This window comes from Astyanax mexicanus, chromosome 16 (assembly GCF_023375975.1).
Source record: "Astyanax mexicanus isolate ESR-SI-001 chromosome 16, AstMex3_surface, whole genome shotgun sequence".
NCBI lineage: Eukaryota > Metazoa > Chordata > Actinopteri > Characiformes > Acestrorhamphidae > Astyanax > Astyanax mexicanus.
The window spans coordinates 19,859,079-19,881,741 of NC_064423.1; the positions used below are offsets into that span (position 1 = coordinate 19,859,079).

Genomic DNA, 22,663 nt, shown 5'->3' on the forward strand with positions numbered 1-22,663 from the left:
TATCAGTCATGTTCTTGAATGCATTTATTTGAATCAATTATAAACACATCCAAAACAAAAAGACAAGCCAAACTACTTGAATTGAGTAATTAAAGACAAAAAGACATTTGGAGCTTAAAAATACAAATTAACAAGTAAAAAAATAATTTCTAATGCTTCATTAGCTACTGCAAAGCCATCAGACATTGTCTGCAACCAATTGACACCAAACTAATGAATCATTTTTTAAATCTTTGTAGTGTAAATGAAGAATATCTAAACTACTCATAAGTCAATTAATGACAGTTAATGAAATATACCAGTGTGTTGGAGGCACACCTGATTCAACTAATCAGTGAATTACCAAATCAGTTCAGTTGCAGTGGGTGTGTTAAAGCAGGAAAAGCACTAAAATGTGCAGGGCAGGGTGCCTCCAGGATCAGGATAGAGAAACACTAAAGTTATACAGTACATACAGAAGACAAATAATTACATGTAACTCTAGTTACTGCAAATAAAGTAGATTTTTTTTGTGTTTTAAATAGCGGTACAGTACTATTTTTGAGTATAAAAAGGAAAAACGACATTTTACTTAAGCACATCATGGTACTGTGCACAGCAGCTAACCTTCATAAGTGCCCACAGTGAATATTAACAATTATTCATATAATGATCAGTTGAGTTATGTAACTTAAAAAGTATCAAGAATTCATCAAAACTATACTGAAGCAAAGACATTTTCATAGATTGTATATGAACCAAGCCATTAGAATAAATGACATAGGTAAACCAATTACTACTCTTCAATATGTCAGTCTCAGAATCATTCTTTTAAAATCATGTTTTAGTGCTTGTTTAACTTGGAACTGATCAAACCGTATCTATGTTGCATCTCTTCTATACTAAAAGTAGTTATTTTTACATTTACATGAACATGTTTTTGCATTTTAATTCTTAAAAATAAATATTTGGAGCAACTCTATATGCTATGTGCTACTCTATACAAACTATTCTTTTGTTTTTCCAGAAACCTATTCCCCAATATCTCGTCTTTTAGACAATAACTAATTGTGATTTTCTTATTTACAAAGTGTAGCGTTCTGATTCATATAAACATTTTCAGTATGCTGTTGCAGTGGAAGCTGCTGATATTGTGTTTTCTTCATCTCAGGCATTCAAAACAGCACGGAACGTTCTTGAACAGTCTGTAGTATTCTTCTTGAATCTGTTCAGGAGAAATTTCAAAGGTGATGTTAATAAAAAAAATGATAATAACAACTATAATAAAAAGAACTGTGTGATTCAAAAGGACTATTTACCTTTCTGGACAAAACACAGAGGAAGATGAAGATGAACATTCCTTGGAAGGCGTTGGCAAACGTGAAGAGATAGGCTGTGAGAGTCGTCTCATTGAGAATGTGCACCACGCCCAAAGTCCATGTAGCTCCAAGAACGAACAAGAGGGCCAGAGCTCCTCTAGCACAAGACCTGGAGTTAAGAATGAAATTCATATCAAATTATTATATAATAATTATAATTTATTAACCAATTAAACTATGCTTCTCAAATGGTATATATTAGCAAATTATCACTGTCCAATGAAAAAAAAGTATCTCCAAAATGACAACTTTCCAGGAAAAAAGATAAAACCTACATAACTTTTAATGGAAGTCAGTGTAAAAAGAGTTTATTACAGGTAATTTTGGAGAATTTCTATTGGTTCTATTCATCAATACATTACAGTGTAATGGACAGTTTGTATGTTCAGATTATGCAATATACTAAAACTCCACAAAAATTAAGATACTTGTTTTTCTTTGGACAGTGACGAAATACTGTATGTTAATCCTTAAATGGCATCTTTGCGCTAGAAAAAAAAACGTATTTATTTTCAATAAAAGTCAAGCAAAAAGGTTTTATTTCAAACAATTTTGGACCATTTCTGTTGGTCTATTCATTTTGTGAAGACCTGCAAAATTATGTCCAAAAAAGCTTAGTGGATGTTATGAGCAGGTAAATGTCATCTTCTAGCTCAAAACATGCCATCAGCCTGTGATTATTCAGGAGGAGACTGAGGACAGTGAGGAGGTCTTATGAAGGAGGAAGTGAGTCCCACCTCCCTGATAATTAAAGTCAGGAAGGAGAGATAAATTAAGACTAAAGACTTGCCATGGACAATCTGAGTAAGGTAGATATTTTATTTACAGATTGTTAGATTATAAGCAGAAGCTACAAGCATGTTCCTCCTCACAAAAATTGTATTTCATGACACCACTAGTAAAAGAAGTTTGTTTAAGAATGTTTAATTTGGATATAATTATCTAAGCAAGAAATCTCACCTGATATTTTCATAGTGGCTGATCTCAGGTTTCTTTACTGCTGTATGACGATAGACTTTATAGATGATAACTGCGAAAGCCAACAAATTAACCTGAATGTGACAATGAGAGAAAATATTACAGCATGAAGCCATAATTTTGCAACAAAAATGCAAGTATATATTTGCACCAAGCTAAGTTAATAAAGTTTTTTTTTTTTTTTTAATTCAACAAATAAAAAATATTAATATTACTTTAATTAAGTCTTACCAGAATAATCAGACATGCAGGTCCGATGAAACTCCAGATGAAACTTTTTTCTGTGCTTAGCCAACACCTTTAAAAACAACAACAAAAATTGTATTGTAGCAGTGTATTAAGCATTAAAAATATATAGAAAAAAAATATTGACATGTGACATGTACATAAAAATTTCTTTTTCTTGCTTTATTATTTGAACATTGCTACAAAAATCTTGCTGAATGTTGCTGAAAATGGCATCTTTAAGGTTATGATTGCAGTATGATTAGAACTACAGCTATACTTACACTGTACTTGTACCGTAGTATTTGTAGCCGAGAGTTGCAGAAATTGCAACAACCACTGCAGGACTTCCGTAGCCAAAGACGTAGAAGTTGCGATGCAGAAAGCCTTTGTTGTAGATGACTCCAACAACAATCAGGTACAGGTGTATACCCTCAATACACATCCAGGCGAAAGCAGCCAGGAAGAAGTAATGCAGCAAGCCAGCGACCACTGAGCAAAACAACTGCAATGCAGAGCACACACAAAAAATTCACTGTTGCTTTTATACAACCACGTGGCACATGTCAATTATAAATACAGTATATCATACAAAAGAAGATCCTAAATAAATATTTTCTCCCACAATTGTCAATGTGATATTGTAATACCTTTTTTAGTTTTGTACTATTAAACAATTTACATTAACGTTTTTACAATTTTACAGAATCTTGACAGAACTGGGCATGCTTACTTTGTGTGTGTACATATTTATCCCAACCAGAAAGATAAACTCTGCCATGAAAAGGCTGCAGCACAGGTTCTTGTGGATGGTGGTCCTGGTGCTTTGGATCTCGCTGAAGAACCAGAAGGTGAAGATGCACATGAAGAGACAGATGATGGAGATCACCATGCCCAGCTGGGTGATGCGGGTCAGCACGTTATAGTGAGCTGCAAGCTGAAGAGGGCAAGAAACACAGATTAAATTCAGACACAGCAGTACATTATGTGTAGCACAATGTGTCCTTAATTATATCACTAACCTAGGAAACAAAAGCCAAAAAATAAAATTATAAATAAATAAATACTGTTTTATAATTTTTATTTTTATTATTTTTAAGCATGTAATCTTTTCTGTTGGGCTTAATGCAATGAATGTGAGAAAAAGAAATCTGATTTAATAAGTTTATGATATGTACCCAAGGACAAAACTATTGGGACACACCTCTTCAGGTGTTTGAGCTGCAGTGTCGGCTACGCTATAGGGTACATGTAGGCGACACGTACGCCATTTTATCCCGACACTAAAATTAGTAAAATTAGTAAAAAGTGTAAAATCGCTTAATCGTTGGTGTAAGGTCTTCAAAAGATTCCAGGTGGCTCTTTTTTGGTCAGAGGTTCCTAGCTGCAGAATGGCATTTAGTGTGCTAGTATGCAGTTTGGGACACAACCCTTTTTATCTTTTCAGCGGGCGCGCATGTTTCTGACATGTTGATGCACGTTATGCAAATAGACAAATTTATATTGTCAAGACTGCCACAACCGCACTAAAAATACAGCAATACAGCTGTAAGTACGGTTATGTAAACCATACACGCCTCTAGTTTGAACTAGCTCTGCGTTACCACAGTTAAATCTGAGGGGGGTGTGTCCCCTTCTCATTTCATAATTATTCATTTGGATCCCACAACATTTTACATAAAATATTATGTTGCCCTGTTGAATCCTGTTATTTAAAAAAAGTTTTAGAAAGAATTATATAAGTTATTTTTTATTTGTACAATAGTTTATTTGTTTGTTTGTATTGGTTCAGTTGCCTGTCAATCAAAAGTTTGAATAGTGGGCGGGGCTAGAAGCTGTAGGGAGAGGTAGAGTAAATCACGTCGTCCTGCAGCCGGGCAGGTGCCCAAAACATGTTCAAAATGTGGCCAACGGACATTTAAACCACCTGTATAACACTTTAAAGCTCCTTTTATAAGGTAAATTGTGTTGCTGTGCGCGCACACACACACTTTGTAAAATGTAATAAAACTTTAGGCACTGTTGTTGGAAGCTAGCAAACATATTGTGGCGTCGCCACTGGGATCTTCAGGGTTAAGGGGGGCGCCATGTAGAGAACAGGTGCCAGCCAACCAGGATAGAGAGTGAATGGGGAGGGGCGGGGTTCGGAACTGGGGGAGAGGGAGAGAGCGGGAGAAATCTGGAGAGTGTTCTTTTTCCTCTGGTCGTTCGAGGTTGTGCTGTATGAATTTACTTTTTTGTGTGGATGGAGAGGAATAAATCTATAGAGAAAAAGATGCAAGAGTCTCCAGAGTGTCGTCCATTAGGCCAGTTCGCCACAGTGGTGTCAGAAGTGGAGCTAACCGAACTCGTGAAAGCCGAAATTCGGCGGCTGGAGGACGAACTGGGATACAGGAGGAAGCACCGCGTGAGGGCGGAGGGCCAAAGTTATGCAGTCGCTGACGGGATCGACGAAGGAGAAACGCGGGACACAAGCACGCAGAGAACAAAGCGTGAGGCAAGAGGGCCACGTGCGCCGGGGAAGGATCCGGCGCCATGTGGCACAAGGCTCCCACCCGGCGCGAGATCGAGAGCTGAGCAGACGACGGCGCCAAGCTGCGCAGCTGCACCACCCGACCAAATAGGGGTGCGGTCGACCCATGCGCTGGGGAGCGGGACAGATGTGGGAGGCGATGCTATACAAACAACAGCGGCGCTGGCCACGAATGCACACAAGACACAAGGCTGGCGGCTACCGAGCTTTAACGGAGGTGCCGACTGGGCAGGCTTCGAAGCCCAATTAGACATCGTGTCGGAGCTATCCGGATGGTCCGAGCACGAAACCGCCGCCAACCTCTGCCTAGCTTTGCAGGACGCTGCGCTGGGTGTACTGGTGGAGCTGCCGCCGTCGGACAGGCTGAATCTGAGCGCCCTGAAAGCAGCACTGAGGGCGCGCTTCAGCCGCCAACCCCCAGAGGCCATCGCAAAACACCTGCTGCCGGAACGGCGACGGCAGAGCGGTGAACGACTTCCAGTACTCGCATCAGAGATCTCGTTGCTGGTGAGGCAGGCCTACCCAGACTTCCCGGGGGGAGTCCAGGCAAGGCTGGCTCGGGACCAATTCTTGAACGCGCTGAGACCGGCGGAGCTACAAACGCACGTACGGCTGGCGGATCCGGTATCCATAGAGGCAGCTGTAGCGGAGGCGGAACGTGCGGAGCAGATCCTGTCGGGGCGCCCTGGACCATGGAGAGCTGGGGGGCAATCTGGGGGTGGAGCGACGGGAGCCGCGATTGCGAGAGAGAGCTCAAGAGTCTGCTGGAACTGTGGTCTGAGGGGACACAGGGCTGCTGTTTGTCAAGCCCCGGGAAACGGATGCGGGGCCGGCCGGTGAGGAGCGGCGCGGCCCAGGACAGAAATGTTTTTTCCTCGTTGTCTTCTGCTCGTGTCAAGAACCATGCAGGACAATTCATTGACTGTTCATTTGGCGAGATCACGGTAAGCGCTTTACTTGATACGGGGTCATCGGTGTCACTACTTAGACCAGATGTGGCTCCTAGCGTGGGATGCGAGTGCGCTATCGAGGGGAATGGGGACACGTCCGTGGTCACAGTTACGGGTGAGGCTATACGGCTGAAGGGGCGGGTATTTACTGAGTTTAGACTCGGGCATAGTTCCTTCACACACGAGTTTCTTATAGCTGAGATCGGGGACGAGTGCATATTGGGTTTGGACTTCTTGAAGCAGAACGGTGCGCTAATCGACTGTAGCCGGGGCACAGTGTCATTTAATGGGGAAGTGGTGAACGTAAGGGAGGTCCTGGCCGATAGCAATCCGGGGGTTAATCAGCGGGCGATTTCTGAATACGACCCGCTGCGCGAGCTGTGGGACAGGAGCGTTAAGCATCTGTCGGGGGAGCAGGGCGCGCAATTATGGGCTCTGTTGGACAAATTCAGGGGAGCGTTCGCGGCGTCTGAGCGCGACTGCACGGTTACAAACCTAGCAGAGCACAAAATAGTGACGGGTGAAGCCACACCCGTACGCCAGCGTCCGTACCGGTTCGCATTCGCTAAACGCACTGAGGCGCGGGAGAAAATTCGCGAAATGGCTGAAGCGGGTGTAATCGAGCCGTCCAAAAGTCCGTGGGCTTCCCCGGTCGTGCTAACGAAGAAGAAAGATGGGTCATGGCGTTTTTGCGTGGATTACAGGAAACTAAACGCGGTCACTAAACTAGATTCATACCCACTGCCGCGTATTGACGACTCTTTGGAACAAATGTCTGGGTCAGCATGGTTTAGTACACTCGATTTGCGTAGCGGATATTGGCAAATTCCCTTAGCCGAGTCGGACAAGGAAAAAACTGCTTTCACGATCGGGACTGAACTGTGGCAGTTTCGAGTTCTGCCGTTCGGGCTGTGCAACGCTGCGGCGACATTCGAACGCTTGATGGAGCGCGTGTTAGAGGGTATCCCCAAGTACACCTGCGTAGTGTACCTGGATGATTTGTTGGTCCACGCACCGACCTTTGACTCGGCTCTGGCAAATTTGGAGCTAGTATTGAGTCTGATTACTGCGGCTAATTTGAAGCTGAACCCGGCTAAGTGTAATTTACTGCAAAACAAAGTGAACTACTTAGGGCACGTAGTGAGCGAGGCGGGGATTGCGACAGACCCGGAGAAAACTAAAGCCGTAAGAGATTGGCCAACGCCGTGTAATTTGAAACAGTTACGTAGCTTTTTGGGGCTAGCGTCATATTATAGAAGATTTGTGAGGGGATTCGCCGAGATTGCTGTGCCGCTGCATCAGCTGACGAAGGGCGGCACTAAATTCAAGTGGTCGAGCGAAGCTGATCATGCTTTTGGGCTGCTAAAGAAGCGCTTGTGTGATACGCCAATTCTGGCGTACCCTAAACTGAACGAGCAGTTTGTGGTCGATGCGGATGCGAGCGATCACGGCATTGGGGCAGTCCTGTCACAAATTCACGACGGGGCTGAACGCGTTATCTCGTATTTTAGCAGGTGTTTGGATAAAGCGGAGCGGAACTACTGCGTAACACGCAGAGAGTTGTTAGCGGTTGTGGCCGGTCTAGAACACTTCCGACCGTATGTGTATGGCGTCCCATTCCTGCTGCGTTCAGACCACGCCTCGTTACAGTGGCTCATGAGCTTTCGCGAGCCAGAGGGACAGTTGGCGAGATGGATTGAGAGGTTACAGGAGTTTGACTTTCAAATTGCGCACCGGCCGGGGCGGAGCCATGGCAACGCGGACGCGCTATCACGTAGGCCATGCGAGAGCGTGGGGTGTAAACATTGCTCGCGCGTGGAGGCTATTTGTGTGGAGCAGGGGCATTGCGCGGCGGTGTTCCAAACCGGGGAACAAGGCGAGGAGACCTACGTGCCATTAGAGCGGTTCGTGGCAGCGCAGAGAGGGGATCCGGAGATGGAGTGGGCGGTCCGAGCTCTGGAGGCGTCCTCGACGCCGGATTGGGCTGATGTAGCGATTAAAGGTCCCGTGGCTAAAGCGCTACGTTCTAATTGGGGTAGTTTGCGGCTTGTTCGCGGCGTGCTATGCCGGGAGTGGGAGGATCCCACTGACAGGGGTGACGTCACCCAGTACGTGGTCCCAAGGGACCTGAGAGATGAAGTACTGCGCGCGGTTCATGGTGCGACCGGCGTGGGGCACTTTGGGGTGACGAAAACACTTAAACGCTTATGCCAACGCTTTTACTGGCCAGGGTGCCGTAATGATGTAGAACTCTTCGTGCACTGCTGCGATGTTTGCGCTGCGAAAAAGGGGCCCGCGCGAGCACCGAGAGCTCCGTTAGTGCCGATGCAATCCGGGTGTCCGATGGACAGGGTGGCGGTCGACGTAATGGGTCCATTCCCGTTGTCTGAGGCGGGTAATCGGTTCGTATTGGTAGCTATCGATTATTTCACTAAATGGCCGGAGGCGTACGCAGTACAGGACCAGAGTGCTGTTACCACGGCAACCAAACTGGTGGATGAATTTTTTTGTCGTTTTGGGGTTCCGGAAACATTGCACAGCGACCAGGGGCGAAATTTTGAATCAGAGGTGATGAAAGAGACATGTAGGCTACTGGGGATAGAGAAAACGCGTACCACTCCACTACACCCGCAGGGCGATGGGTTGGTGGAGCGCTTTAATAAGACTCTGGCCACCCAACTAGCTATGGTCACTAGTAAACACCAGCGTGATTGGGATGCGCATCTGCCCACAGTCCTGTTAGCCTGCCGTTCTGCCGTACAGGAAACAACAGGGTTTACCCCCGCGATGTTGATGTTTGGGCGAGAGCTGCGCACGCCGGTTGATCTGGCGTTTGGGGCGCCACCTGAGGGGGAAGGCGCCTGCGAACCAGGGCCCGAATTTGTGGCCGACTTGCGCATTAAACTGCACAGAGTGCACAACTTGGCCAGGGCGAACCAGGGGGCAGCAGGGGCGAAGCAAAAACGGGCGTATGACACGCGTTGCGTGGGTGGGCCGCTGGTAGTGGGCGCCGACGTGTGGTTTTACAACCCACAGAGAAGGAAGGGACTATGCCCAAAGCTACAATCAGCGTGGGTGGGACCGTGCAGGGTTTTGGGCCGGTTGGGAGACGTAGTGTACAGGATCCGCCGGGGTAGGCGGAGGATGATTGTGCACCGCGACCGCCTAGCGCCGTACCGCCCTAAGCTGAGTAACAGTGGACTGAACGGGAGCCGGTCACCTTCACCGCGGCCGTCGCCGCCGCCGCCGCCGTCACTGACAACACAAACACCTGCTACCGAGGACTGTGCCACGGCTGGGACTGAGAATGGCCGACCCCAACGAACCAGGAGGCCACCTGGGCGTTTGAGGGATTTTGTGTGTTAATCCCTGTTTATGATGTTTTGCGTTTGTTCTGTACTAATGTGTGGGGGTTTTGTACTGTGTTATTATTGGTAGTCGACGGGGGCGTTCGACTCTTGGGGGGGGGGCTGTGTGGCGTCGCCACTGGGATCTTCAGGGTTAAGGGGGGCGCCATGTAGAGAACAGGTGCCAGCCAACCAGGATAGAGAGTGAATGGGGAGGGGCGGGGTTCGGAACTGGGGGAGAGGGAGAGAGCGGGAGAAATCTGGAGAGTGTTCTTTTTCCTCTGGTCGTTCGAGGTTGTGCTGTATGAATTTACTTTTTTGTGTGGATGGAGAGGAATAAATCTATAGAGAAAAAGATGCAAGAGTCTCCAGAGTGTCGTCCATTAGGCCAGTTCGCCACAATATGAATTCTAGCTCAGTAGGTCAAAATTATGATGTGTAGCTGCTTGTGTGTTAAAATGTGTTTTAAACGTTTCTTAGCTAAGCTTGGTAGTGTAACTAAATACACTAACAGTGTTTCAGAAGAGCCCAGTAAGCCGCACAGAGCTAGAGCTGCTGATACAGGGTTGCCAGGTCCAACAAAAATATCCAACCCAAAGTCAGTCTAAAACTCGCCCTTCAGAAGCTTAAACTAGCTCAAAATATGTCTTATATCCCAGTCAAAAACAACAACATAATTAGCAAAAAAAATTACTCTTCTATTTACTCTTTTCTGTTCTTGCCCCTTCTGACCTCTCTTCTCTCCTCTTTAACATTTTTTTCAGCTCCTTGTGATGTTCGGTTACATTGTGATCTCTCTCTCTCTCTCCTTCCTCCCTCCCTCCTTTTCATGATGTCCTTCCATACATGGTTATGCTCTTCTGTTTTGTTCTAATTAATTAAATTAACGTTTGCCCGCCGTGTTCATGCAAGGTCCGAGGCAAAACCCACTTTAAAGTAGTCCAAAAAAACGCACACCGCCACCCCTAAATTTTCACCCGCAACTGGATTTTCAAACAAACCCAATTTGGCGGGAAAAACGCGAACCTGGCAACTCTGTGCTGATAAGAGAGCCGTGAATGACTCTAAAATAGTTACTAATACTAAATCAATACTAAGTCACTTTTGTAGATAAATGAGGTGTTTAACAACCTGTTAAAAATATAGAGCAATATATATACGAAGAGCATATGCTTAAAATATTTATCCACTTTTTCTTTTTGCAATATCTTTTTAATTAGTGCAAGGTGATTAATTGGTTCAGTTGCCTCTAAATCAAAAGCCTGAATAGTGGGCGGGGCCAGGAGCTGCGTTGGGAGCAACAGAGAGAGGCAGATTAAATCACGTCGTCACGCAGCCTGGCACGTGCCCAAAACATGTTTAAACCTGTCCAAAATGTGTCGGAACGGACATTTAAACCACCTGTATAACACTTGAAGCTTCTTTAATGAGGTAAACCGTGTTGCTGTGGACACACACAAATACACATACATGTACGCTTTGTAAAAGCTAAAGTATCACGTGTAGCTGCTTGTGTGTTAAAATGTGTTTTTAAAACGTTGCTTAGCTGAGCTTAGCTGTATAAATACACAGACAGGGTGAGCTGCACAGAGCTGGAGCTGCTGATAAGAAAGCTGTAAATGAATCTAAAATAGTCACTAAATTAACGCTAAGTCACCTTTGTAGGTAAGTAATGTGTTTAACAACCTGTTACAAACACCACAATGCAGGAAATGGCATCTAATTCACATACCTGTCAAGTTTTGGATTTAAAAATAAGGGATATTTTCATCCGTCCGCTTAAAGGCGTCCCACCAGCCCAACCGAGGTTCAGTATACCTTACATTTTAAGACAGGTTTACAAAAAATCTAAAATAACCACATGTGAACCACTTACAGACTACAATTAGATTATCAGAATCTGATAGGTCTACCTCTGTTGACACCGAAATGTTGTGGACATTCCTACATATGTCATTCTTTTAATACAGCCAAATTAAAAACCCTTTAAATTGAACAAAGGATGCAGAAATTCTGCAAAATGACTGTTGGTGACCTAAAAATAGTATTATGAGGTTTTACTAAAAGGACAGCAAAAATTAGTCCTAAGGGGCCTACACAATTACTAATCTTTAATTGATACTTCTTTCTTTTGATCACTCCACCCCTGATCAGTTCAGTTTGGGTCTTTCCCACACTGACCCTCCTCTGCGCTCCGCTGATTGGCTGTTTCTTCTGAAAGGCGGGACTTTCTCCTTGAACCGGCACCACGATTGGTTTAGAGGCACACCGCGGTCAGTGCCCCGTATCCTTAATAATAAAGTTTTTTAAATTTCAATATAATACGGGAAATTTACGGGAAAGTACTAATACGGGAGGACGGCGGGAACGAGGAGTAAAATACGGTAGTTTCCCGGCCAAAACGGGAGACTTGACAGGTATGAATTCATTAAACGTTTTATGGGGGAAGACCCCGAGACCAACCCCCCCACAAATGCTATCTGAAGGATTTTGTTTATAAACAACAGGCAAAAAAGCTTTCTGTCACAGTAAAAATACTGCAATAAAACTGAAAGCAGATGTTGTGTGTGTGTGTAGCATATCTGGTTTTTGTTTTGCTTTTCACGTGGAAGTTTAAGATTAAATAAGCCTTTAAAAAGACTTTGATATGTCCATTATTTTTGTGGTGTATGTGTGCTCGTTTGTAAGTTCCTCTCAAAGCATAATAATCAAGTGCGTTAGCTTACTAATTGGTTCCTTTTGGAACTGATATGAGTAACATATCTGTAAGAGTGTCCCAAAAATTGGTAATATGGTAATATTTTATCATTTTGTGATACTTTTGTGATGCCTAATATACTTTTTCAGTTAATACACTGAGCAGCTGCAGACCTTATTACAATTACTATACTGTATGTAGTCATGTTTATTTGGATAGTGTTTAGCAATGTTTTGGCTAACAGTCTTAGTATTCTGCATGGGGTAGAATTTGCATATTGGCTGCTTCTCAAAATATTGCATTAAATGTTGTTTATTGGGAAAGTGTTTGATTAGATATCCTAAAACATTATTTAAAATAAAACATTGCCTACCTATAAATGTATTACAGCTCCAATGCTAAATTAACATTACACTTTTTGTCACAAATAAAAGTACTCATTACACTGATACACAAATACAGTAAATCTACATATGAAAATACATAAATATTTGCACACCGCAAAAACAGGTAATTTTGGAGATTTTCTATTTGTCCTTTCATTAAGAAAATTTGATAATGTAAGGGACAGCTTGTTTTTTATTAGGCAGCGATGATATACGGCTCATATAAAGAAATAAATAATTACTGTTGGAGACATTTCATATCGGTCAATCAAACTTTGTCATTATTTGTTGACAGGTGTTGTGCAAACTCACATTGGCCCGGCCAGAGGACATGAGTATGGCGAAGTGTGTCAGATGATTGCAGGAGCACGTGGTGTGGCTCCTGTTGGCGGAAGTACGCTCACAACCTTCCAGGGACCAGTGACCCCTCATTTTGGTGGGTGAGTAGTCCCAGAATGCACATTTAGTTTCATCGTTTTCCGGGTCTATGGGCTTAATGGAAAAAAGGTGAAAATTAATGTAAGCTTTGAATATTGTGCATATTCTTTAAGAGACTCAGTTAATCACTAATGCAGAGGCCTTCACAGGTCCTATATTTCCTAATTGCATCCATTGTAAGCATAAGTTTAAACACAGAGGTTGTGAAAGGTCAGGTCTGAACATACCTCACTGTGTTTCAGTGTGAAGGTCACACGCTCCAAGGGGAAAGCACTGGGTGGAGTTACAGCAGCAGCTATTACAGGAGAGTTTACCGTGATCTCCCCAGCTGCTGCATAGCGACTGTAGTCTGTCACGCCAGGGTCAGAAGTGGGTTTTAGCAGAGGCCCAATGCTGTCGTAGTGGAGGAATATCACAGAGACGCTCCCTAATGCATAAAACATAAATGCATGTTCTAACATCTCTTGGGCTTGTGGGTCATATGAGAGATCAAGCAGAGACGTAATCAGGAGCTCTGTATTCTTACCATTTTTACTTTGCTCTCTGCTGTATCTGGCCTTCAATGAAATGGAATCTCCTCCGATGGAAACTGAGACTCTGGGCTTACGTTGTTTGCGAGGGTCGAATTTAAAGAGTTTGAGATCTTTTAAAAGAAAAATACAGGAAAAGAATAAATGAAAACCTTTCCAAGCTTTACTTTTTCGAATGAAGATGCAGTGTACATTATTTAGAAAATGAAGTAATTACTAGTGTTATTTTTGAACCCCTTAACAGTCCTTGGCTCGTATCCGGGCTACAAGTGTAGGTCATACACAAGTTATTTACATTCTTAAAACTTTGAGAGCTTTGAAAACTACTACAGGACACTTTGAGAAGCTGCCTGTCCGTAATAATTTTAATAGATCAGTAAGAGGAATCAACCCAAATTCTGCATGTAGATACTTCTACATATACATAAAAACTAGACAACCGTGATAAAACAAAGGGTTTGTGGGACATGAACTGTTTGATTTGTATTCAGGAAAATATTGATTTTAAAATGAAAAAGCAGAAAAAGTTGCAGATTTGCTTAAATATTTTCTATCACAATTACAATTAGGATTTTCAGTATCAGTGTCATAAGTTTCTTATCAAACACGAATCCTTTTTATGTAGTGCTTGATTAGAATTTTTTAAGATTTAGACATATAATATGCAGAAAATTGACAACACTGCTTTCTTGTTAAGAAACTGTATTGCATAAAAGTATTACATATTATTATATTTTACTTCATTACAGTGAAAGTCTTAATGCCTGTCTGTCCAATTGCCTCTCACTGAAAATAAATGGGAGATGCAGTATTTTTGATCCTGTTTTTATCAGAATTCTACTTGTATATGAAAGAAATAAGATGTCATAGTTCTCTCTCTTATCTCAGAATCATTTTAGTGCAGAAACCTTTCTTATTAGATTGGAACCTCATGCTGTTCTCATTTCTCTCCAGTACTTTGTGTAATTATATGCTGGCACTGATTTATTTTCTTCTAAGGGGGTTTAAGAGAAAGAGTTCAGAATATTCAGTTATTTTTTCAAGTAAGTGCCGAGTTCTGATTTGTTTCCAGCCATTTGCAAACTTCTGTAGTTATAAGAGTGAGGAGTTCAGGACGCGTGGACCTACACACCAGATCTCAGAGTTTAAGAGATGTTAGAGATATTAAACCGCAGACCCCTTGCCATTTGTCTTACCTACATCTGTGGTGCTGACCTCCACCTCGACTGCCTGTTTGTAGGCTTTAGACAGAGTCAGTGCCCCCTGCTCAGCCGTGTGCAGGAGCTTAGTGATGCAATAGTCCTTTACATCCTCACTCATTCTGTCCCATGCCACCTTTTCGTCCTTCTCAGCGAGGTTATTCACACTCTCCACCAAACTCTGCACAAGAACATTTAAGTCATGTAACCAGCAGTAACTATGTGACTGGTTAGTGTGTTTCCAGAATAAATTGAACCATTAGCAATGCTCTAAACTCTCTTGGAATAAGATACTGTTACATAATATGCATTAAAATCTTGCAGTTTTTTTTCCCTCTCTAAAAATAAATAAATGGTTAAATAAATGTATCCAAACATATTGATAATACAGCCAAGTAAAAAAATGTAGTGTGTGTTGATAAATAAGAATATTGAGCAGTTACCCTGATAGTTGTGTTTATGGCACTTTCTTTCTGAGTCTGATTTGAGAAAAGTGAGGTGGAGATGGCCATGGCTTCGATGTAAGAGATGACAGCAACTGGGGCGAGTTCACCTAATGTTTGCTTCCTTATCTCCTCCATTTGTTGTTGTGGATCTGGCAGGTTAATTATCTACAGGGATAAAACAGATTGAAAGGGCTTTAGATACTATTCTGACCTGGGATTAAATATTAATAACAGCAATTGATTAAATGTGTGTATCATTTTTACAACTAAGCTGAACAAAATTCTAAATGTTTGGTTGTATTATATTTTGTTAGGGATGCAACAAATATTTAGCAACCAAATTTTTTGTCATAAAATGGAAAAGACCTGATGGTGTTTGGCCAAATAAATGGAAAACAAACCCTCAGAATTTACACTGATTTACAAGTGATCAAATATATTTAGTGGTCAGTAAATATTTTTTAATTGAAAAACGTGTTTGGTATTCAGTTAAATGTTTTTGTAGTTTGTTCTGGTTTTGGTTTCAGCTAAAACAATACTACAGTATATTCCAAGATCATAAAATAAACCACATCTTTATAAAACTGCAGCACTTAAAGACGCTTTTGTCCTGAATGACCTGGAGCACAATAGCACAAGGGGACAGTATGGATGACGCAGCATTTCCTTCTGACCTCAAGGTCATTCCATTATGCAAGATCTGTATGTACGTGGACAAACGCATGTCCTGAGTAGCTGACTTACTTTCTGCTATAGTAATCTACAAATTTCAAAGGCACAATAGCAAAAACGACAGGCACCAGTGTATTTATAGGTATAAGTTACCTTATATACATAATATATGTCAAATCAAGCACTTCTTCAGACAATTAAATAATTCATAAAAAATTGAACAAGATTAATAGATAATAATAATAATAAGAAGAAAAATAATTATATGAACCAGAACACAACATAACCAAGCCAACTAATTAACTAATTGTCATATTTATAACAAACATTAAAATACTATATTAATCCACGGCATAGCCAAATTATTGTATCAAAAATGACTGACCAAAAATTACTGCCTAATCAAAACTTTACAAAATCACAATATATACACCAACATACAAACATGCAGTATAACCAAAACATTCTGTCCAACATAAGTCACATGTCCAACTCAAAGCGTAACCAGCTTAACTAACTACTTTACAGACAAAGCAGTATAAACCAAATCCCAACACAACAAATCACTGTTTAGCAAAAGATATGTGTCAATAAATCAGTAAGAACAAGGGAAAGAAGAGAACATAGATAAAAGAAAACGCCTGATTTCATGAATGCACCAGCAGAGAGCACCATTCTCTCTTCTACACTTTACAAATCCAGAGTACAATCCCCAGCGCAGAATAACACTGCATTCTGAATCATACAGTGACACAGAGGTAGCAGTACTTCATGTACAGTACCACAACCATTCATCGCTTCAAAATATACTGATTATATTATATTATAGTGCGTCCAGCTCTTGTCTCATTAGTAGATTATGCATCAACTAGGACCTGTTTACTTCTGGTACTAACATGTGTTTTATAAAACACATTCTATTTACAGAATCCACCTCTGAATGTGATCATATAACTATCCGATCATAATAAATTCAAAAACCATCTTGTGGATGTTTATGTCTGCCATTTCATGCAAAACAAATCTGAACATGACCCAGTCATTAAAAATATACCACTTAAAAGCTGACATATATGTTTGAATCTTCATTTTGTGTATTTAAATATGTTAGATAATGAACTTAATATTTGTTGGTGTTTAATTCATACATTTGATTTTAACAGTTCTGTATTTGTGTTGATCTTAATTTATATACTAAAAACCGGATTCATACATTTTCAGACACATACATTCAAATCCCATAAATGAAGTACACCTTTAAATATGTCTAGTTTATTGGAAGTCAGGTAAAATAAATTCAAATTCTCAAATAGTCAAATGCAGATTCAACTTTTAAGCTCCAAACAAAAACACAGGTTAATTCCAGATATACACAGACACATCATTTCACTTCAATAAAAACTTGTTCAAAATATTGGGAATATTAATAAATATCTAATTCCACTATTCTTAATATATTAAATTGTGAGCTGAGAATATTATTATATCTTTACAAAATTATTAACTTGAATGTAAGAGTTTAAAATGGCCAACCAAATTATGTTATCGTGATAATCAACAATTATCATGTTCTGTATAAAAAATAGAGGTTCCTTATACAGCATTTCCCTTATAAATTCCTTAAATAGCATTTTCCATTCTGCTCCTGCTTCTTTCCTGACCCTGTGTTACCTTCATACCTCACACCTGCCCGGGTAAATAGGTTCTACTTCCCAGAGATCACATGGTCACCATGGAAGCTCTTACTGTACAATTTCATTTACAGCTGTTTCCTGAGTACAGTGTGACCACCCAGGGTCCAAGGCAAATATGTTAAAGGTCCACTCTGAGTAAGGTGAGCTTAAAAACATCCGACTGAGCTGGACATCACATGCCCATATGAGAGGATACTGTACAAACAAAATATGCGCACACACACACACATTGTGTACCTATTATAGAATCAGTGTCTGGCCTTAATGTAATGATGATTAATTTGTTACCCTGTACTAAAGTGCATTAACATTATGAGAATTTACAGAACCTTTGTATCTAATGTAGTACCCGAGATGTACAACTGTGAATAAGCAGTTTTAAGTTTGAAGAATCTCCACATAATTTATAGAACCTGTACCAGTTAAAATGTTTATTTTAGTACTTTTCATTCAACAGTCCTATTGATTGGTTAGCATGATGTATGTAGAATAGTATAGCAATACTTACATTTTTTACTGTTGTATTAACAGCCTGTGAAATACAGTCCCTGTTAAGATGACAGTCCTTTTTTGGGTCCTCTGAAAAAGATCATATTGAAACATTTGAAATATTTTGTATTTACCAAATACATTTTTTAAATCTGTTTTATACTGTAAATTAGATCGCATTGTTCAAAATGGTAGAATCACTCATTGTGTTAAGCTATTTTTGTCTTTATACACAACAAGAACTTCAGTGTAGATTTAAGTAGACTATTGTAAATTTCACACCACTTGGTATTCATATAGGTTGTATTCAATGTTTTGAGCATCTTGGTAAAATTAAGAATTAATTGAGTGGTGTCATACATAGAGTTATTTTCTTCAATCAGATAACACCTATAACTGAAAAATTTTATTACTATTTTAGATATATTTGCCATACCTTAATTCTAGATGTTCTGTTACTCTCTCAGGCATTTTAAAAATATCTATTATTTTTTGCACACACTTATAAAAGTGTGCCGGAAATATGTATTTTTTTCTTTTATCTTTTGTCTTACAGTATGTCATTATATATTATATATTATACTGTTCATTCCTGATGTTGTGTCAAAATTACAACAATAATGTTCTTTTCGAACATTAATCGATTACATTATACATTTTCAAGTAGCCAGCGTTCCAGCCAATGCACAGTTCCGATATATCAGCTTACAGATGCCTTGATCATAGTGGCAGCGCCTTAGACGGCTGGACCACTTGGCGCCCCCCCTCACTACAAAGTTTTTAAACAAATGTCTCAATTCATTATTATTTACAAGTATTAAGATTACTGTTGCAAATACTGTTATACTGCCCTTAGTGCAAAATGTAACCATATTAGCCATATTTGTGTATTGTATAAGTGTGTATTGTATAAGTGTGTATTCCATACTATTTATACAGAGACATTACATAAATGGTATCTTTTATATCTTTCTGTTAGTCACAATGTAATTTTGATTACAATGAGATACAAGATTTTCGTGACAGAGGCCATACAGTATATACGTAGTATTATGTATGTAAATGTGCTGTCAGTGACATATTGTAGGACAAATTAGGTTGAGGATAAAACTTTACATTTCCTTAAGTAGGCTTTCATGTACTACTGTAAAGACCCAGTTTTATTGGAGATTGTATTACCTTGTGTGTGTATGTGTGTGTGTGTGTGTATATGTGTCAGCTGTATTCACCTTTGCACTCTATACCACTCGTCGGCAGAAACCTGCCGGCTCCTGATGACGCTGTGTAATCTCTCAGGCACGAGCAGTAGAAAGCTCCATTTGTATTGTGGCATTTGGAGTACAAGCCGCATATCTGACCGTCCTCACACTCATCAATATCTGCGGTACACATGAGAGCAGTGTTAATGACACGGAAACCCCGCTGGAGCTTATCTAAATGCGAATGGTGTACAAACCAGCTCGCACTGAATATCTGAAATATGTGATGTCTAAAAAAAATAGCAGTCCTGCAAAATGAATGGGACGCCTCACCAGTGCAGTGGGTTCCATCGTTAGTTTGAAAATTCACTTTTCCGGTTGATTTATAGCCAGTATTGCAGGTACAGTCGTAGCTTCCCTCTGTGTTGTTGCACACGGCGTTCTCACCACAGATGTTCGTAACGTTTGCACACTCGTTGTCGTCTGTAAGGTGTGAAGAAATGTATGTGAGACAACAGAACCTTTGTGTTAATCTGCAGGGGCTCGTTTGTGTGGTGTAATTAGTTGAGGCACCAATTAGCACATATCAAATACATATCAAATTTGATACTATTGTAGTACAGTACAGAAACTTAAGCCAGAAGAGAAATTGATTAATTAAAAAATCCTTTTTTTTTGCTCATAAAATACTTAACAATTCACCTTAATCTAATAATTACTTAAATTATCTTTTTTTAATTGAACTGCAAAACATTATAGATTATCAAGTAAAATCCTCTTAAGTGTACTGTAAATATCTGAAATTTCTCATTTTATATGTATATGTAAATATATTATCAGATTATTAAATGTATTTTCCTTGTTTTAAGTAATTAAAGCTGCTTAAAGTGTTTTATTTCAAGTTATAGATTGGCTTGTTTCAAGCATTAGTTACTGACAAAAGCAAAATGATCTGCCTATAGAATATACATAGAAGACAATCAGTAAATTCAATTAAACAAGAAATTTACAAAAAAGGTAATGGATCTTATAATATTACTTTAATAATTATAAAATTTGATCTATATTTTTAGCTATAACTACTTGACACAATACTATAATCAGTAGATATCCATGGCAGTCCAGGTGAAATGATCAGAGTAAAATAAGCCCTGTCTGATTACTCTGCTGTAGATGGCTGTAGTTGTCAGCTCTTTCATGTGCTGCTGTGTGAAGTTGCCGCACTGTCCTCTCTCTCACTGAGGAAAAGGGGTATTCTTAGTCGAGCTGCTGTATTCCCAGACACGCCGGGGTTATCAGCCACTCAGGAAATGTGTCTGAAAAGCTCCTCTTACAATCTAATCTGCTGGAGAAAGCTAGTTTTCTCAGTGCAATTTACAACACATGATGTTTCATCTTACAGAAGAAAATAAAAATCATGGATGCTGAGTAATCTTTAGTAATCAGAGTGGATGACATTGATTTTATGTTGAATTGTATTAGTTTATTTATAAACATATACATATTTTATATCATTGCTGTCCAGTGAAAAAACAAGTATCTCCATTTTGTTTTGCCCATTTTGTCAATTTTTAGTTTACTACATAATTTAAACAGGCAAACTTTCTTCTTACATTGTGCCAAAATTTATTTTGATGAACAGACCAATAAAAAAACTTCAAAATTACCTGAAATAAACTAAAATTCCCTTGAAAGTTTAGCTTTTTTCTCTCTCCTGTTGCTGTTTTGGAGATACTTGTTTTTCATTGGACAGCGACGATATGGACATGTACAATATATATTAGTGTTGGGTGATATGACCCTACAATAATATCAGTTTTTAATGGTATATTTGACATACAATATTCTATACAATATGATAAAATATTTTAATAATAAGAAAAAACTGCTGCAACAAAATACTACAAAATGTATAGATTTATTTTATATAATGTTATTTACATTTATAAATAAATGTATTTTGAAAACAGTAATAAACAAATGATCGTTTCAAAATTATAGTAACATATAGTGTACAATATGATATGGCACATCCTTACTGTATACATGTACATACATATTGTATATAGTACACATTTTAAATAAAGTTTTCAGACCAATCACACATTCCTTTTTGTATAGTGAGAAGTAAAGAATACTTTAGATGAGAGCCTGTCATTCTGATACTGCTCTGTAGCATTATTTTGGACAGTCTAATTTTAACCAATAATAAGCAAATATGTAATTTTATTTTGGTAACACTAATCATATTCACTGATTGATTTGTTTATTTTAGAAAAAAACAATCACATATTTTAGAATAAGTTTTCTTACCATTGATTTGATTTCAGATTTCATAGACGCTAATGTACTTGTGTTTAACTTTTAATGAGTAAAACACATGGTTGAAAGTGGAGGGAAGAGGGCGGGTGTCACTAAACAATTAAATAATCAATCATAGTGAAACAGAGGAATTTAGCTTCCAGGAATACAGAGGCTGTACTGACAACCTATTTTTACAAAAAACACTGCTTTTTAGTACACTTTTAAATATTGTTAAATTATTTGCTGCAATAGATTGAGGACCTTTTTTTTAAAATAATGCTCAAGGCACACGTACCTCTGCAGTCATTGCGCCCATCACCAGAATACCCATGGTTGCAGTAACATGCTTTACTGGAGCCATTCATTGACCGACAGCTTGCGTGCTGGTGACAGGACTTGCAAATGTCAGATAATTTGCATGGATCCAGCACAGTTGAAAGCCACACTTAAAAAGAAAGAGTATGGATGATGTGTTGTTGTGATTTTTATACATTTACATTTTAAAGAAATATAAATATTTATATATGGCTGAAAATGACATTGCGAAAATGAAATGCGATTTTTAAAAAGTTGGACCGAGTCCAAAATACAAAAAAAAGCAAAAAGAAATGATAAGAAAAAAAGAAAATAAAATTTAGAAGAGCCTGTTTAACTGTAGGGGAATTACATTATTCTACTGACAATTGGAAAACATTGACCATCGCCCACAGGTCTTCTGTAAGGTATAAAGGACTGTCGGAGTCCATGTAAAAGGTATCCTACCTGCAAAAAGTATGAGTTTCATCGGTGAGTTGAGGAAGAACTCCATTTGCGCGGAGAAACTGGATCACTTTTACCAGCAGCGCTGTGCCTGTGTGACGTACATCGCTTCCTTTCATCAGTTTCCTGTTTCTCCAAACCTGACCCTTCCTGTTGGAGTCCTCAATCAGCTCTCACAAACATGGTGAAGGGACACACCAAGGGCAAGATCCCAACAGCACACCCAAACAGAGACGCTGTTATTTAATGCTACCATTAAAATATTTACTTGTAGTTGACAATAAAAATGTGATGCTAAATAATATGGTAATGTAGTAGTTACATAGAAAATGATGCAGCTTGACTGAATTATTCTTAAATAATTTAGCTATAAGAATCAGTAACATCTAATATGCTATTAGAAACGTTAAAATTTTAAAGGATTTAATAAGAAATGAAAACATTTAGTGCCTGATGAA

The 22,663-nt window shown here is 39.7% G+C and overlaps 1 protein-coding gene across 1 annotated transcript; it reads right to left on the reverse strand.

Moving 5' to 3' along the window:
- adgrl4 (adhesion G protein-coupled receptor L4) lies at positions 1-22,317 on the reverse strand. Its single transcript, XM_007233157.4, has 16 exons — positions 22,209-22,317; positions 21,742-21,891; positions 19,476-19,625; positions 19,173-19,322; positions 17,963-18,033; positions 15,086-15,253; positions 14,640-14,823; positions 13,440-13,556; positions 13,141-13,340; positions 12,788-12,967; positions 3,295-3,498; positions 2,846-3,066; positions 2,568-2,634; positions 2,319-2,410; positions 1,299-1,467; positions 1-1,204 (listed from the first exon to the last, which is right to left on the reverse strand). Exons 1-16 carry the CDS (start codon positions 22,252-22,254, stop codon positions 1,142-1,144), a joined length of 2,232 nt encoding a protein of 743 aa, XP_007233219.3. The 5' UTR covers positions 22,255-22,317; the 3' UTR covers positions 1-1,141.
- Positions 22,318-22,663: the final 346 nt, after the last annotated feature.

What these genes read in the sequence shown, in the direction of transcription:
- adgrl4 (XM_007233157.4), bottom strand. Translation starts at nt 22,254, where the DNA reads ATGGAGTTCTTCCTCAACTCACCGATGAAACTCATACTTTTTGCAG. An exon ending in GAAACTCATACTTTTTGCAG is followed by an intron (nt 21,892 to 22,208) that starts GTAGGATACCTT and finishes TTTCTTTTTAAG; the next exon opens with TGTGGCTTTCAACTGTGCTG. An exon ending in TTAATACAACAGTAAAAAAT is followed by an intron (nt 15,254 to 17,962) that starts GTAAGTATTGCT and finishes TTATCCCTGTAG; the next exon opens with ATAATTAACCTGCCAGATCC.